Genomic DNA, 17,933 nt, shown 5'->3' with positions numbered 1-17,933 from the left:
ACATTATACTTTCAAATTTACATGGATTCCAGGCCATTCGCATATTGATGGTAATGAGCAGGCGGATAAGTTGGCAAAAGTTGGCACGATCCTCAATGTTCCATTGAATATTCCAGTAGATAAACATAATTACTTACTATTCCTGAAAAACAACATCAATCAACACTTTTATACTAAATGGCAACAAGAGATACAGAATAAAGGTAAGACATATTGTAGAATCCACCCTACCTTCCCCAAACGGCCTTGGTTTCTGACAATTCCAGCTATGGACAGAAGACATGTTTCTAGCCTCATCCGTATGAAAACCGGCCACTGTTGGACTAAGTCTCACTTATTTCGTATTGGCGTCTCATCAAGTCCACATTGCGAGTGTGGACAACTAGACACATTGGAACACATATTCCTAGAATGCCCAATTAACAGTATCCCTGGATATGACATTTACCAACAACTTGTCAAAAAAGGCATTCCGGCTCCCTTGAATATGTCAACAGTACTTGGCTCTTTACACTTCGGTATTATCAAAACTCTTGTATATTTTATGACATATAATCATATCACACTATAAGTCAACAGGGGAGGGAGGGATGGTTCCCTTTCTTTCACCTCCTTTTTATTTCTCTCCTTTTTCCCATCCCTCTACCCCAATGTACGTACTATCTGTCTTTTTATCCCCCAGTTCCCAGCACACAAGACAAAGTTCGACACTCCAGTAGACGCTACGTGTACCGCTTTATCCAGACATTCCAAAGCAGTCAAGCCGAGTTAGTCAAAAACACGAAGAGCACACCATTCCGGGCACAGGCTTGCAAGCTGCAAGATAGTCTTTGTCCCCCGACGAAGCTGTTACGTAACAGCCAGTTACGTAACAGGAGGAGCATTGGTCATATGCGCCTGAAGATAGGAAGCAACGACCATCCAAAATAGAGAGAGAGAGATTGTACAACATTTCAGAGTATTTTCCGAAGACATACGAAAAACGGAATTTTTTACTTCAATCTCGCGCATATTAGCTTTATCGTGTTGGCAATACTGGTAAACGTTTGTCAAAAGCAAAAGACATAACGTATTTATAGGTTATGCTATAGGTTATTGATGTTTGGAAAGTTGTTTTAAAAATTTATTTGTAATAATTATATCCTGAAGATGACATCTTTACGACATCAAATGCGATATCTGAATCCCTACGACACGCACAAATTGTTGATTAACGAATACATTTTGAATCGACCCGGAGATACTAAATTGCTAAAACGCGACACTTCCAAAGATAGAAATGATCACCACGTTATCAGAGATAATCATAAGTTCCTTTGGGATGAAGAGGATTCAACAGACTCTTGGGAGCTGCAATTTGCTAGACGCTATTATGACAAGCTTTTCAAGGAATATTGCATCGCGGACCTTACGTTCTACAAAGAAAACAAAGTGGCGCTCAGGTGGAGGGTAGAGAAAGAAGTTGTAAGCGGCAAAGGGCAGTTCATTTGTGGAAATAAGAAATGCTCGGAAGAGGATGGACTACGAACATGGGAAGTTAATTTCGGTTATGTTGAGCAAGGTGAAAAGAAGAATGCCCTCGTCAAATTAAGTAAGTATGATAGATATTTATGCGAAAAAGACATGAATGGATGAAAAGTTAGTAAGTAGAACGATGTTGTTGTATACAGGATTATGTCCAAAGTGTTCAAAAAAACTGAATTATCAAAGTAAAAAGAGGGAAGTCAAACGCCTGAAGAAGAAAAGGATCCTCCCAAAGGAAAACAAATCTAGCAAGGGAAATGTTCTTGAAGATAATTGCTCTGCTACCAGTAGTAACAGTCTTTTGTGTGAAAAAGAGGAGGAAGATGAAAGAGATATTGAAGAAAGTTTGAACACATCAGTACTGTTAAATGAAGAGTCGCCTTGGGATAAGCATAAGCCTGTCGAAAGTAAATCAAGAGATGAAGAAATGGAGGAATACTTGCAAGACTTGTTACTTTAAGTTATTTTTTTCTCACTAAGAAAGATTATTAAATACTGGCTCTGGCAGTTTATTGTTGTGTTTTTGTATATAAATCTTGATTTATATTGGAGGCACTATAGTTTCTAATAAACCAGTTACAAACATAGTTTACTAAAATTTTAGTATTGTGGGTTATTAGTTTTATCAATTTTTTTCTCACAAATGAACTCTTGCTTAGCATGTGTCATACTTGGGATGTTAAAAATGTTACTTTCATGAGAAATAGATTGAAATGAATGAAACTATTTTAAAAATAAGGTATTATTATTCAATGATTTTGAATGGAATAAAGTAAATTTGAATTTTCAACTGGGTTACTTTTTCAAGGGGTAAGTTAATATGTGAATTATAATAAATGAACAGAATGTTTAAATGAAAGTTATCAAAATCTGTAGTTTTAGGAACAGAAATAAAGTTAATCATTTTTTCCTTATTTTTATTTTACCCTCATCAAAGAACTAATTCATTAGTTTCACAATGATTTAAGAAACATTTTCAAGAAATAGGGATTCATGCAATCCAAAAGTTTAGATTTTGTATTGCATCATCTGCAGTTTTGAAATATTCTGAAGTAGATTCAAATAAAAAAATATTCAAATTTTTTCTTTCCTGTCCAAATGATGAAACTTATTAGCATCTAGCTAGAGACAACAGAAGCTTTGAAGGAATGAGCGAGTTGACTCGTCTATGTGTAATGAATTCACAAGTGATTCTGACTCAGCCGAAAAATGTTGGTTCAAATGCACCTTCAACCAAATATTTTTCTCGCGAATGTTTTTATAAAACGAATTATCACAACTGTTGACGCCGATGACAGTCATCGGTGAACCATCAAGATGAATAAACCTCTGAAGAAGCCAGCCACTCGTGCTGGCAAAACGTTAGGATACAGTTTCAAACCCGAATGTATGTTGTAACAATGCAATATATTTTATTGTTTCTTATTATGTTGTAGTTTATTTGTTTTTCATATTTCTGTCAGTGTCAAATAAAAAATTATTCCTTATTTCAGTAACCAGTATATTATCTTGTATTTTCTGTTATAGTGTTGTTGAGTTACATACTGAAATTAATTTTCCATTGAGGTTGCACTCAGTGCAATTATAAACAATTCATGTAGTGTGTGCGACAAGATGGTACCACCAGATTGACCAATGGAAATACATTCAACAAAAATATTTTATTCCAATGAAGAATTATTTTCAATGGATGATTATATGAGCAATGAGGTCAATTCTTTTACTGGAGTTACTCATTGATTTCTTCCTCTACTTGAAGAAGGGTACATGGAGAGTATTAATGAATAATGTATACAAATTCGTTATTAATTAAATTGTGTAAAAGATGATTTTTGATAACTGATCAACATTTGATTATTTATTCGTGTAATACAAATTCGCTCTGTGGTAGATCATAATTTTCAATAGAATCAATAAATTTAAATTAAAAATCAGATAAAATGATTACTGTAATTTTTTCTGTGAAATTAATCGATTTTGAACCCTAATGTGTAAGTAATATAATATTTTTGACTGCATTCGCAAAATGGTCCTTTGTTTTGATCTATAGGTAAATTGGGTGATGAATAATCGCCTACAGGCAAATGGAATTATATGAATCATAATAAAAATATGATAAATAAATACTTCATGAAAATTCATTATAACGTATTCAAAAAACACACTTCAATGTGAGATAACCACTTCAAAGTTTACAAAACCACGCCACGTGTTTCTCTATATAATGGCATCTTCGAGCGTCACAATACTGACGTTCGAATATGCTATTGTATGGCAAGACACGTGTCGCGATTTTGTGAAGTCTCATATTGAAGTGTTTTTTTTTGAATAAGTATTATAATGTTCATTGTGAATTGATACAGGTATTGAATATTACTAGAGTGTTATCCCAATACCTAACCGTTTTTTAAACACTTTGACACGTGTATGATCACCAAGTGATCATCTTCAACAGGAAGATTAAACTGACGATATGATTAATGTGAAAGCATCAACTCTATTAGTATTTATGCATATAATATAGGTACCTCGTTAACAGTGTGTGCAGTATGTTATTCACTGCGAAACATGTGATATTTTTTATTATAAAGTTTGTGAAAATCAAATCATTTCCGGAGTAGTTTGTAAAATTAATATAACTCGCTTGAGGTATGTTATTACCTACTACCTGTGATGATAATGATTATTAGGATTTCATATAAGTTCTTACCTCAGCTGAATATAAATAATAAATGTACTGTTGGATAATTTACTTCATACATTCATTGCAAAATTGGTTCTCACAGATCTATAGATCTTTTTGTAACAGAAGTTCAGTCACATATTGTTGTTTTGTGCTACAAATCTAAAACCTAATTCTGTGTTTTGTGTTCGAATTAAAAGTGTTTTGTGCTTGTATTATAAGTGTTTTGTGTGAACGTTGTGGTTGTGAACCTTAGACAATGAAAGATATATGGACTTGTAACAACCAACAGCATGCTGAGGCAAATCTGCACCAAACGCTAAACGCCAGTGGCGTATCTATGAGAAGGGTTCAAGACATAATCCTTCCATAATCTATATATCAAAGCAGTATAGACTGAATTATTTTATCGCCTCATCTTATGGAGTCTTGAGTAAAAGTAATAAATAAATAAAAGACTTCCGGTGTGTTGTTATAGGTATTTCACCTATAAACGATGAGATTGGAACCTTTGGTGTAAAAGTTAAAACTACTTCTAGATATTAATTACCCTAACACCAAAACTGATATATTTGCACTTGACGCGCGTTGCGCTAACTAGCATCTTCAGAAGAAAATTAATACTGTTAGCGAAACGTGCGTCGAGTGAAAACATCAGTTTTGGTGTTAGGGTCTAGAAAAAGTGTTTGTATTTCACTTGACACATTAATTGAATTTTAAGACTTATATTTATTGCACTTTCAGATTAATTCACACTTTATACCAATTATTATAAATAACCTGAGGTATATTGAAGTTTCAACTTTGAATATTTCTATAAAAAAGATTGTAACTTCATAAAGCATTATAAATTAATTCAAAATATTAACAATCAAACTCGTAATAAGTAAACATATTTATTATATTGTTATATACATACATACTTCCAAAATTGTACAATATAGCCCTACTGCCCTTTAAATAAAATCATTTTAGTGAAATAGTTTCGAATAGCATCTTTTGCTTCACTCTGCTTTTTCATTATGAAGTGTATCCTTATATTCAAATATTTTTCAATAATTGATTTTATTAAAAGGTAGACATGATTGACTTCATTGTCTAAGATGTGGTTATTCAGACATTGAAACATATCAACCGAAAGACATTGTCTCAATATAGTATTGGTTAATTTTTTAACATCATTTCCTTTTGGCAAATCTTCGTGGTTGTGTCTTATAAGTTTTTCACTAATCTGGCAAATTTTAACAACATCAGATGAGGGATATATTAATCCGCCTTCAGTTTTTTGGGAAATAAGGGAATTAAGAAAATTCGCTTTGTTACCTATTAAGCCAGTAACACATGATTCACATTTAATTTTGATCGACAAATGTTTAGTAACAAAACCAGCTATATAGGTTACAATTTCTTCTGAGCAATGAGATAAAACATTGGTGTTCATGATATAACTATGTTCAGAAAAAATTGTTTCTAGTGATTGAGCTTCTTTTTCGGTTTCTAATAAATTGTCTTCCGTTATAATTGGTATTGAACTATTTATTTGCTCCTCAGGAGTTTTATTGGTTGTACTTGAAACCGATAGAATAGAAATTTGTTCTAAAGGTAGACAATTACCTATGCCCCCACTTCTCACTTCCATTCTTATGAGGAGAAGTTTATATGCAGCCATAAATTGACGGGCGGTTGGATTATTGTTCCAACCCCCTCTAGAACGAATTGAAGAAAAAAAGAGTTCTATATGGTCTTGACTTATTTTATAGAGAGGCAAATAAATCAAAAGTTCTTTATGCCATACTATGTCATCAAACAGATCCACTGCACTTTTGAGATCTAAAAGAAAGCCAATAAAGCCAGTTTTTCTAGGTGAATTTATTATTTTTTCATTATTGGGAAATTTCAAAGCACAAATATATTCATTGAATTTCGCAACAAAAGCCAAAACTTCAACGATTTTGCTTGGGCACAAAGCTTTTTTATAGCCAAGTGCTTGCACAGTTCTCGAGTTTAAAATACCAAAAGCGGTGTTGATATATTTAATAAAACGTACTGTGCCTTCACAATCTTCAAAATCTTTTAATTTTGCGGGGTGTATCTGTTTGCAGTTGAGCACTTGTTGATGGATAAGGTTCTGGTGTTTGGGGTCTAATTCGTTTCCTGTTTTTCTGGAAAATAAAAATTTGTTTAGTACACAACTCTCTTTATGGTAAGGTACTCTTAAATACTTTCAATCTGCTGAACAAAAAATGCATATTCTTTAATCTCTATTTAGCTGAAAGACATTGTCGACTGGCCTCTAAATAGAGAGTATCAATAAGGTTTGAAATATTAAGGTTATCAAATTGTTTTTGCAGTATACCTGTATTGACTGAAGACTTGTAGGTCGTTCTGGGAAAATAGTGGGTACAGCTTCATTCAACAATTTCGTTTTTTCCTCAGTTCTATAAAAATAACAGGTTTCAAAATGTTTTGAGCAAATACGATCGTTTTTTGATGGGGACCAGTTTGAAATCTTCATATTAGCTACCCAAATGGCCCGTCTATCTTCATTTCTAGGAAATCTGAAAAATGAAATAGTATTTAATAATAATCTATAAAATTTTCTTGTAATATGAGTAATGTATTTCACAGATCATTTTCAATGAAATAGAAAAGAAATATTTAATTTGTCTAGGGTCCACAATGTAGTCATTCATTTTTTTCAATCAAAAATGTATTTTCAAGATATTCCAAATTTTCACTCGATCTGACCCTGCTATAAATGCACGCCTATGCAAAAAAATGGAACTTTCAAGGTGAATCTGAAGTCTATCATAAAATTATGAATGAAAATTCACAAAGTAAGCACTGAAATCTTCTTTAACCATAGATTATCCACCACTGAGTTACATACTTGAAAATCTAGACATTTGCATACATAGTTTTCACATAATATCCATGTTTGGCCCACTGTTCCTAAATGTACTGATGTTTTCTCACCTGTGAAATGATATACCGGTTTCCTTTTTTTCGCTATTACTACTACAATTGTAAGATGAGCACTTCACCATGTTTATACAGTATTCACCCACAAAATAGTTCAAAATACACTCAATAATTGCACAAAATCGAACAAGCACCAAGATCAATGTTTAGCACCAACAATATGGCGACCACTCGGAAATAGGTCACAAACTCGATTCGTACGCAGAGGTTGGCCACAGTATTTTATACAGAAATACTGTGGGTTGGCGTTATGTATCTCCTCTTTTACCTAATCTAATTTGTGAACCTTAGACAATGAAATTTTACCTAATCTAAGTTGTGAATGTGAACCATTTGTGAAATGACAGCTGACAGCTGATAGATTTTCATGTCAAGTATTTTCCAAAACATTTTGTCTTGGAGTTGCAACTGGAAACTTTACTGTTTTTCTTAGTAATTGCATGAAGAATATTCAATTATGCACATATTGGTGTTTTTTAAAAAAATTTAAGTTATTTTTAGTGAAGACCTTTTCAGGATACTCGAGAAACGGAGAGTATATGTACAATGGCCCCTGTTCCACTCGAGGGGCTACAAACCCCAGTCGCGAATGCTGTAGCTCAAACCAGCCTCGCAGGACCTCAGGAAGGAAATAGAGGAGGAATGATGTCTCTCGCGATGCTGATCGACTTCATTGTACAGAGAACTTACCACGAATTAACTGTCCTTGCTGAATTGTAAGTTCCTGATATGTTATTTCGCAATTTAAAACTTTACAAATTATGGTTTTGTTGTCAGGTTACCACGAAAGACGGATATGGAACGTAAGATAGAAATTTATAATTTTTCCACAAGAACAAGACAGTTATTTGTCAGACTACTGGCATTGGTGAAATGGGCAAACAGTGCCTCAAAAGTGGAAAAATCAGCAGTAAGTGTTAGATAATTATGTTTCAGAATAGCTCATGGTAATGATATGGCTCTTTTTATTTCAAGCAGTTTAAATAATAAATAAATAATAAAAATGTATTTTCCCAAGAAACATACATAGCAGGGAAAAAAATAATAATTCAAAAAACTAACTACAATATAACTAAGTATGAACAGAGCACACACAGAACTGAAACTTGAAACAAATATAAATATACATACATCAAAAAATCAAATCAAAACTCTGCTCTAATTTATTCAGTTATGAGTTTTTTTCACCATTGAAAAACATTACAAATCATACAGTAAAAATAAGTAAAAAACAATAAATTGAAAAAGAAAGTTTTTTGCTTTTTACTACTCCATCTTGATACAAAATAAGGATGAGGGAATCTTCCAAAGAAAGGAAGGAAGTAATCAATTTGAAAATAAGTAACTCTATACATGGATGTGTAGATCATGCAAAGAAGTAACTTTCAGACACAAACTGAAAGAAAGTCCTCCTGAAACAGCTATTTTCATATAAACATTGAATTACACGAAAGAAAAAAAATCTTTCGAAATAAATACTTCTATATGAACACTGAATTATACAGAAGATACTTTTCTCTACTCAGTTTGTATTTCAAACACTCGTGGAATAAAAATCAGATATCATTCACATGAGTTCTACTTTAAATGAATGGTAACAAATTGAATGTATAGAGTTACTTATTTTCAAATTGATTACTTCCTTCCTTTCTTTGGAAGATTCCCTCATCCTTATTTTGTATCAAGATGGAGTAGTAGACAGCCAAAAACTTTCTTTCCCAGAAATTAATCACTCCTAAAAATATAACCCCTTCAATTCAAATAAATTGAACATATAAATTGACGAAGAAAGTTAAACATGTATAGGATTACTTTAGGTTTGACAAATGTCATACCTTCACATGAATATCATTTTTCAATGGCTTGAAGATTTCATAATCTTTGACTTTAAAGAAAGAGTTATTGATTGATACAATTTTCACTATTATTATGTTTTTGATGTAGTTCCAGTAAGTTCCTGAATATACTGCTGAGATTATCAATGTCAGTTTTCTTATTCATACAAACAGAAGACTTATTAATTTCAACCATTTCAAGAAAAAGGTGTTTCGAAATATTTTTTCTGTATGTAAAACTTTGATATTTGATTAGAGTAATTTGGTTTATGTCCTGTTTCTATAGAATGTTGTGCTAATGCGCATGATTTTTTATTAAGCTTTATATCACTTTTATGTGAAGTTATCCTGTCATTAAGAATTCTATATGTTGTTCCAATATAATCCAAGTTACAATTGTTACAAGGAATGTTATTAATCACATTTGACTTTTGGGTAGTATCCGTTTTATCTTTCAATTTAGTATTCAAGTTTTTTACAGTTTTAATATTTGTTTGGCATATTTTGATATTTTCTTCATTATGAAAAAGTTTTATGATATTTGAACATACATTTCCAAGATTGGGTACAGATTTATAAGAAAAATTGATAGGTAAACTATCATTAAACTATTGATTACTTTAGAATTTGTAGTACTGCCAGTATTGAAAATTATTTTATTGAGAAGTTTTCTGGGATAAGAATTTTCGATCAATATGTCTCTAAGAAGTCTGACATTATTTTGCTTGAGGGAAGGATGTACTAATTTTTCTATTCTTTTTTTCAGAGTATGAAATTGATTTTCACTGATTTTTTATGAAAAGAATAGTAATTGATATATCTTCCTGAATTAGTAGGTTTGACATACCAATCAGTAAACAAGAAATTATCAGTTTTACGGATAACTCTTGTATCAAGAAAAGGAAGGGTCTGATTATTTTCTATTTCGATAGTGAATTGTAAATTTTTATCATATCTATTGACAACATCAAGAATTTCATTAGATTTGTCATAAGGTATTGCACAAATGACATCGCCAACATATTTCTTTAAAAAGAGAATTTCAAAACTCAGTTTGGGAAGTATGTTTTCAAAAAGATCGTCCATTACATATTGAGCTTTAATGGAAGAAATAGTAGCTCCCATTGGTGTACCAAGAATTTGTTTATAGTATTTACCTTCGAAAGAGAAATAACTTGAGTTGAAGATGAAATTGATTATTTCAATTTTTTTTTGGTTTATTGAAAATTTTTTATTTACATCATTCCATCTTTTGATAACACTTTTCTTCACTAGATTTATAGGTATATTGCTGAAAAGTGAAATCACATCAAGGCTGATCAGAATATAACCTGGAGGTAATGATTTTTCATTTATAGAATTGGAAAAATCAAAAGAATCCTCAATATAGAATTCATTTTCATAATTATAAGCATCAGTGAGAATTTTTGTGGCCATTTGGACAATTTTGCTATTTGCTCCAAGTAACAAAATCATTTACCAGAACTTATCATACAAAGATATATATTTTTTTCTGTTACTGTTTGTTAATCAAAATATATTTTTCCAAATTAACTACTTTGATCAATCCATTTCCACACTTGTTAATTGTTTCTTTCAAAAAGTTGTAAAAGAGGAACAACGAATGTGTTTGTCAGGATTGGTTTTTATTGTAACATTATCTTGTTTGTATATATTAGGTTGCATATTTGAATAAATAATTATCATTAACATTTCACTTTTTCCAGAGAATCATGAACTTTTTGGATAAACAGTCCCTATTGTTTGTCGAGACAGCTGACATGCTGGCAAGGATGGCTAGAGAGACTTTGGTGCAAGCACGTCTTCCAAATTTTCACATTCCTGCAGCGGTGGAAGTACTTACAACTGGTACCTATGGGCGATTGCCAGCTTGCATTCGTGAAAAAATTGTACCACCAGATCCCATTACACCAAGCGAAAAGAGAAATACTCTGCTTAGGTTAAATCAGGTTATTCAACACAGATTGGTCACTGGAAATTTACTACCTCAGATGAAGAATTTAAAGGTGAGCTAAAAACATATATTTTTCTTTGGAGTTATCCAAAATTCAATAATTTTAGTTTGAATAGGGGCAATAAAACCTGGAAGAACCTTTGGAAATATTACAATTGTTTACTGAATTGTAAACTGCAAATCAAAGCTGTCAAAACACTTTCATAAATTAAAATTATAAAGTAACTATTTGAGATAGTTACCATTTGAGAAAGTCAATAAAAATATTCCTGGACAGTCAAGCGGCGTTGGAAGCTCTTGGCTCCTACGGAGCAACGTCTAAATTGGTAGCAAATTGCCAAAAACGACTCTCCTTGATAGAAATACTTAACAGATTGTCTCCGGTCTGGATTCCTGGCCATATTGGCCTGGAAGGCAATGAGGCTGCTGACTCCCTTGCAAAGGAGGGTACTGTAAGCAGTTTCATTGGACCAGAACCTGTCATTGGCATCGCTTTAGGCTTTGCCAAACAAATATTGAACACCTGGATGGCAAGAGGATTTATGAACTTCTGGTAGAATTTTCCAGGATTGGCTCACTCCAAGGCGTTTATTCACCCTTCAAAGCCTGATACCAAACAGTTGTTGGACTACAGTAGGGATGAACTATGATGTCTAACAGGCCTTACAGGTCACTGTCATTTGAATCATCATATGCAGAGACTTGGACTGTCGGAAGACAGTGTGTGTCGCCTCTGTTTGGAAAATGATGAAACAGCAGAGCACATACTCTGTGCCTGCCCCGCTGGGGACCGAATCAGGTTTTTAGAGTTCGGCAGAGCCATACTCTTACCATCTGACCTGAAAGACCACTAACCATAAAAACCAATCGACTTCGTTAAGAAGCTGGTTTTATTTGATCAAGTGTAAATAGGTGTGAGCCACGATAAATCCTTGCGGGTTGCAGTGGAGGATCGAATAGACCCATTCACTTTGAACCTAACCTAACCAAACCTAATTATTTGAGAGAAGTAAATTTAAAAAATTCAGTATTTGAAATAAACAAATATTATAAATCATGTAACCTCTACAGATGAATCACTTTAATTTTATAGAACCTGTCAAATGGCAGTAATGTGATTTAACGATTAGTCAAACAATATAATTTTCAATATAATATTTCAAAGATTTATAGAAATAGGGAAAATTTTGATAACTTTCCAATGTTTTCATTAAACATTTTCACTTACATCCACCCTCTTGAAAATAAATTGTTGTGATCGTTGAAGAGAGCTATACTTTTTTGTAATTTCAGATTGAAAATGGAAGGGTAACATTTCGTGTCGAGCACGAGTTTGAAGTTGCCTTAACCGTTATGGGAGACGGGCCCAATATTCCATGGAGGCTACTAGAAATTGATATCCTGGTTGAAGACAAAGAGACTGGAGGTACTTATGCTTCAATTTCCACACTACTCTTATTTCTGAACTAACAATTTTTAGATGGAAAAGCTCTAGTCCACTCCTTGCAAGTTCAGTTCATTCACCAACTTATTCAGACCCGGTTGGTGGACAATCCACAACCACTGACGGAAGTGTACAATTTTTTGCACCATTTTTGTCAATCTCTGCAGCTGGAGGTGCTCTATTCGCAAACGCTCAGATTGATGAGGGATCGCCTCGATGACCACATCCATGTCGATGAATATGTTCCAGGAAAATGTTTGACAGTATCTTACTGGAGGTGAGTTGATTTTTTCTCTTATTTCAACAGAGGTTGGGTACAGGAGTTCAGCTTGATATACATCCGCATAAGATATTTTGAATACCAACAAGACTTTGGGAAGATAAAATTATCTTAAACTCTTTATGAAAATTGTACATATTTGTTTTAGGGAATTGACCAGCAAAGGCAAAGAAATGTCCAACAAGGATTTGAGATCTGAATTAGGTTATAAACTTTCTGTTCAAGTGGATGTTCACGATCCAGCGCGACCTTTGGCAGTCGTCCATATTCCTTCCTTGGGATATAAGGTCAGTAAGTGTATAATGTTGGAAGGTTAGATTCAATGAAAACAATTTCAGGAAAGTGAAATTGCTGACAGGGCTATACGATCTGAGGTATTGTCCATGGAGAGGCTGTTGGTACATACCATTTATGTGAGGACTCGCAGTAGACTGTCAGACATTAAGCTGGAGCTGCAAGGAATGCTGAAAGATGTCGAATGTAAGTAAATTAAAGGCAGAATATTCGTAGAATATGGCAACTATAGATATGTGTTTTCATAAGTGCTTTCATTTTGAGAGAGTAGTGTATCGAGATATTGAATTGTAACTTAATCATTGGTTTAAAAAGGATTGCTGAAGATGGGAATTAGTACTTCCGAAGCATCATATTCACAAAAAAAGTATGTATCATGACATTACTATACACAAGAGTGTATAGTAGGTAATGTTCTTTGGAGTATTTGTTCATCAATTTTTTGATGAACAATAATTTCTTAGCAATAGCAATCAGTGAAAATGTAAATTGAATTATACTTTCCATTCAATTTTTTGTTACATATAAGTAGTAATTGAAACAATACATCATAACATTAAACAAATATTGATTGATACATCACAGTATACATCATAGACCTTTCAAATTAACAAATGCAAAATTTGACATTTCATAATTCAATTATGAAAGCATGTCAACATATAAACTATTCAGAACCAATTCAAAGGTGTACTTGGGATGTCATCATTTTTAAATTTATTTATTTACAGGGAAGCCCATTTAAAGTATAAATTACAATGTTGAACTATAATTAAAATAAAATCAGATAAGATACTGAATTACAAATTCCAACTAAGAATAGCTTAATAGAGGTAAATTTAAAGTTTAAAAAGGGGTTAATTTTATAGTATAAATCGACAAAAAACAATGAGCGACAATAAAACATATACTACCATAAACTATACACTTAAACATTAAAGCATAGTATTCCGTAATTGAGTTTTAAAATGATGCAAGGAGATGTTAAACATCTCAAGATTAACGTTACTATTGGCTAATCGTGAGATTCTTGAAATGCGGCTATTGAATGTGTGGTTCAAACAATAAAATGGTACGTAAAATGTTTGTTGCTGTCGAGATGAGTGGTTTATTCAATTTACAGTTTTAGAATACAATATTTAAGCTAAGGAAGAGGTCTTTGAGATACCTTAAGTCTAAGCCGAGAGATCACTGTAAGGCTTTATTCATCAGCCACAAAATATTAACTGTCACCTGTTTATACATAATGTAAACAGTATGCTCAATTCAGAAAAATAAAACTAGCATATACATTCCCGGAACAAATTGTCACAACACCAGACAGAACCTTATGCTTTACTTACCTATTCCAAAATTCACCTTGACTCGGCATTCTCTGATTTATGAAAGTATTAAAGTATATAATCACCTTCCTACCATTCTAAAAAATAGCACAGTTATCAAAAAGTTCCGAAATACAGTCAAAAAGATCTTTTAATCAAAAAAGCTTATTATTCTATCCATGAATTCTACCATGATAACCTGTAAATTCTACTTGATTTTCCAATGTTCACCTAAACTCATCTGTCTTCTTAATGTTTTATTTGTGAAATTGCTATGTTTGTATTTTTTATATTTTATGTCATGTTTTGTATTTTTTATATTTTATCACATTCATTTAATTTTTTTACAAGACTTTGTCAATAAGATACTAATCCTCCGACAATAAAGCATATATTGATTGATTGATTAATACTCCCAATTATGTAACAATAAAAGTTTTCTTGCTTCATAAATTCAATACATTTTCGGGGTTTATTCAAGTTTGTTTCTTAAAGTACAGCTTGAATATATATTTTATGATTTCATTTTGCAGTTTCTAAATTGATTTTATTATTGAATTTGTTGTCTTCCCCTATTCTGGTATCAGGTATTGAAATTTTGAATAAATTAATGACTTTAAGAATGTTAGCTGTTTTGAAGTTGAAAAATGTCTCATTTGGAATTATTTCATATATGATTCAAGTTTTACTTCAATAACTTGTGTGGGGCGGTATTATCATCAAAATTTGTAATATATCCAATAAAATTATTTTGGCCATTGATATATTTTTGTTTCATTAGGTAATTTACAGGGTTCGCCAGCCATACTTTCAGTGGCTATCCTACAGCCGTGTTTGAGAGCAGAACAACTCCTCATCACTGTCGATACCCACACGGGGATGCTGCAGTGTCATGTTCCTCAGTACAATCCCCCACTCATTCCTGACCTAAACACTGTTCTGAACGGAGATCACTTCAAGCTCCCTCTTTTAATAACGGAATTGAGGTGAGATACTTTGTTTGCTTGCATACCAAAGGGCTTTAATTTGATTTTTTTGGTTATCGTGAAGGTACTGGATAACGCAAAGGAGATGTGAAAAAACTCTGCAACATTTGCCAGCTACGGCTTATGAGAAGTTGCCACTTATCCATTCGAATGATCATCCCATTACTAAGATTGGAAAACATAAAATGTTTTTGCTGCTGCATAGACATCCTAATGTCGTACTGGTAAGTTTTCATGCTTTACAGAAATTTGAAACAGATTGTTCTCAAAGCATTGATAATTCATAACGGACATTTTCTCTAGATTGTGGAATTGAAAGAGGTAGAAAGCAGTCCCTGTGAAATTGATTGTGCTTTTTATATGGCTGTTGTAAAACCTTCGACTATCGAGGAAAATACCACTGGTGATTCCATAGAATCGGACTTGCCGAACTTACCGAAAGTAAATTTGAAAGTGCTGACACTTATCGAGTTTGACACATTCGTGGCAACACATGGACCATTTACTAGCATTTCTGGTAAGTGAAAATAATGTTTAAAAATATGTTATACTTTGCTCACCCAAGATTTGTATCTCTGCTGACAATATCTTGTCTTTCATAATTTAATATCTGTACGTAGTCTAGTTCTGTAGTTTGTATCTGTAGTTGGCATCTTCATCTCCTGAATATGCCAACTTGGTTGGTGGCATTCATGTCGAGAAAAGAGTATTGAATTTGCGGTGATTGGGAAAAATGCTTGTATTGGTTATTTTAAATCATCTAAGAGAACAATTCGTTCAGGCCAGTCTCAACACCCTACACAGTAGGTTGATGGACTGACACCTATCAGAAAACAACTACTCCCCTGGCTAACCACGAAGAGCGTTGTGTCAGTGCAGGATTCTTCACAGAAGTTATTCCTGCATATGCTGTTGGCGATACAACTGCCGCAATAGATTTTCAATTATTGGAACACACTTGCAGACCGGTTTCGGGCTGTTTGGCCACTCGTCAGTGCAAGGTAGTGTATATCATCAACATAAAGTCGATGATTTCCGATAATTGAAAATCGAATTCCATCAGAGTATCATTCCTCGAACTAAGCTGAAGACTACAACAAACAACAGGTTTGTCGTCGCCCCATCTGCCTGTGAACGAGGTAGCCAACTGCATATCCGAAATTTGCCCAATTCCTCTTATAAGGAAAGAAATCTTTCACGTATAGTCAGTGGGCATACTTGAAGACTGGCTATAAATCAAATCACCTAAGAGAACAATTCGTTCAGGCCAGTCTCAACACCCTACACAGTAGGTTAATGGACTGACACATATCAGAAAACAACTACTCCCCTGGCTAATACCACGAAGGGCGTTGGATTATATCCGACAGGTGTCAGTGCAGGATTCTTCACAGAAGTTATTCCTGCATATGCTGTTGGCGATACAACTGCCGCAATATAATCCTACGCCCTTCGTGGTATTAGCCAGGGAAGTAGTTGTTTTCTGATAGGTGTCAGTCCATTAACCTACTGTGTAGGGTGTTGAGACTGGCCTGAACGAATTGTTCCCTTAGATGATTTGATTTATAGCCAGTCTTCAAGTATGCCCACTGACTATACGTGAAAGGTTATTTTAAGTTTCAAATCAAATGTAAGAGCTTCTTGTTGTAATTTCGAGTTCATAGTTGTAATTTTGAAATTGAAAGTCAATATTTCAAGTTTGAAAATAAGTACTGGTGATGTACTGTTTGGAACCTATGGTGTAGTAATGATATTACTGGAATTCTGTCCCAATACCAAACTGTTATTTTTAACACCTCGACATGTATTTCAATTACCAGGTGATCATCTTCAAATAGAAGATTAAACTGAGTTTAATCTTCACTTGTTTCAATAACTATGTGTTCATCTTCAAAAGGAAGATTAAACTCAGTTTAATCAAAAGGAAGATTAAACTCAGTCTAATCTTCCTCTTGAAGATTATCACTTGGTTATTGAAACACGTGTCGAGGTGTGAAAAATAACGGTTTGGTGTTGGGATTAAACTCCAGTAATATTTATTTTAAAATAAGATTAAAATAAGGTAACATCACAAAATTAAAAATAGAATTTCATGTTTGAAAATTTCAATTTTCAGAATAATTTCGAATTTCAGTGTTTAAATTTACAGATTTATTTCTGATTGATTCGACCGTTACTTATGAAGATCCATAGTAATTTCATAAACAACACCTTACGATTTGATCTTCACAAACTTTATTTTCAATATATCAATAAATTTGAATTGAAGGGGTTATATTTTTAGGAGTGATTAATTTTTTGGGAAAGTTTTTGGCTTTCTACTACTCCATCTGATACAAAAAAAAGGGATGAGAGAATCATCCAAAGAAAGGAATGAAGTAATCAATTTGAAACTCTATACATGAATGTGTAGATCATGCAAAGAAGTAACTTTCAGATACAAACTGAAAGAAAGTCCTCCTGAAACAGCTACTTTTATATAAACATTGAATTACACGAAAGAAAATAATTCTTTCGAAACAAATACTTCTATATGAACACTGAATTATACAGAAAATACTTTTCTCTACTCAGTTTGTATTTCAAACATTTGTTGTGGAATAAGAAT

General features: G+C 33.0%; 3 protein-coding genes across 5 annotated transcripts in view; 2 read left to right on the top strand and 1 right to left on the bottom strand.

Annotated features, from left to right (window-relative positions):
* The first annotated feature begins 1,028 nt into the window (after window positions 1–1,028).
* Window positions 1,029–2,433, top strand: LOC111516103 (protein FRA10AC1 homolog). Its single transcript, XM_023172283.2, has 2 exons — window positions 1,029–1,591; window positions 1,671–2,433. The coding sequence occupies exons 1-2, from the start codon at window positions 1,150–1,152 to the stop codon at window positions 1,982–1,984; spliced, it is 756 nt and encodes a 251-aa protein (XP_023028051.2). The 5' UTR covers window positions 1,029–1,149; the 3' UTR covers window positions 1,985–2,433.
* A 2,698-nt stretch (window positions 2,434–5,131) lies between these two features.
* Window positions 5,132–7,431, bottom strand: LOC141483385 (THAP domain-containing protein 2-like). 2 transcript variants are annotated; one of them, XR_012466061.1, is made up of 3 exons: window positions 7,272–7,358; window positions 6,564–6,765; window positions 5,132–6,369 (listed from the first exon to the last, which is right to left on the bottom strand). XR_012466061.1 is itself a non-coding variant. In XM_074178015.1 (3 exons), the coding sequence occupies exons 1-3, from the start codon at window positions 7,252–7,254 to the stop codon at window positions 6,271–6,273; spliced, it is 372 nt and encodes a 123-aa protein (XP_074034116.1). In that variant the 5' UTR covers window positions 7,255–7,431; the 3' UTR covers window positions 5,132–6,270. The 2 variants fall into 2 exon arrangements, 1 of the variants encoding a protein (XP_074034116.1); XM_074178015.1 differs by having other exon boundaries at window positions 7,184–7,431.
* Window positions 7,432–17,933, top strand: part of MED14 (Mediator complex subunit 14) — a 26,376-nt gene continuing 15,874 nt past the window's right edge. For both annotated transcript variants that reach the window (XM_074178014.1, XM_074178012.1), the window contains exons 1-10: window positions 7,432–7,905; window positions 7,967–8,099; window positions 10,752–11,051; window positions 12,293–12,425; window positions 12,480–12,720; window positions 12,872–13,010; window positions 13,062–13,203; window positions 15,121–15,325; window positions 15,390–15,549; window positions 15,629–15,842. In XM_074178014.1, the coding sequence (XP_074034115.1) occupies window positions 7,736–7,905; window positions 7,967–8,099; window positions 10,752–11,051; window positions 12,293–12,425; window positions 12,480–12,720; window positions 12,872–13,010; window positions 13,062–13,203; window positions 15,121–15,325; window positions 15,390–15,549; window positions 15,629–15,842 (1,837 nt within the window). In that variant the 5' untranslated portion in view covers window positions 7,432–7,735. The remainder of the gene's footprint in view (window positions 7,906–7,966; window positions 8,100–10,751; window positions 11,052–12,292; window positions 12,426–12,479; window positions 12,721–12,871; window positions 13,011–13,061; window positions 13,204–15,120; window positions 15,326–15,389; window positions 15,550–15,628; window positions 15,843–17,933) is intronic.

Source organism: Leptinotarsa decemlineata, unplaced genomic scaffold, assembly GCF_025532065.1.
Source record: "Leptinotarsa decemlineata unplaced genomic scaffold, Ldec_3_MD MMD2_tig00003335_RagTag_RagTag, whole genome shotgun sequence".
Lineage (NCBI taxonomy): Eukaryota > Metazoa > Arthropoda > Insecta > Coleoptera > Chrysomelidae > Leptinotarsa > Leptinotarsa decemlineata.
This window is presented reverse-complemented; position numbering and strand designations above follow the sequence as displayed.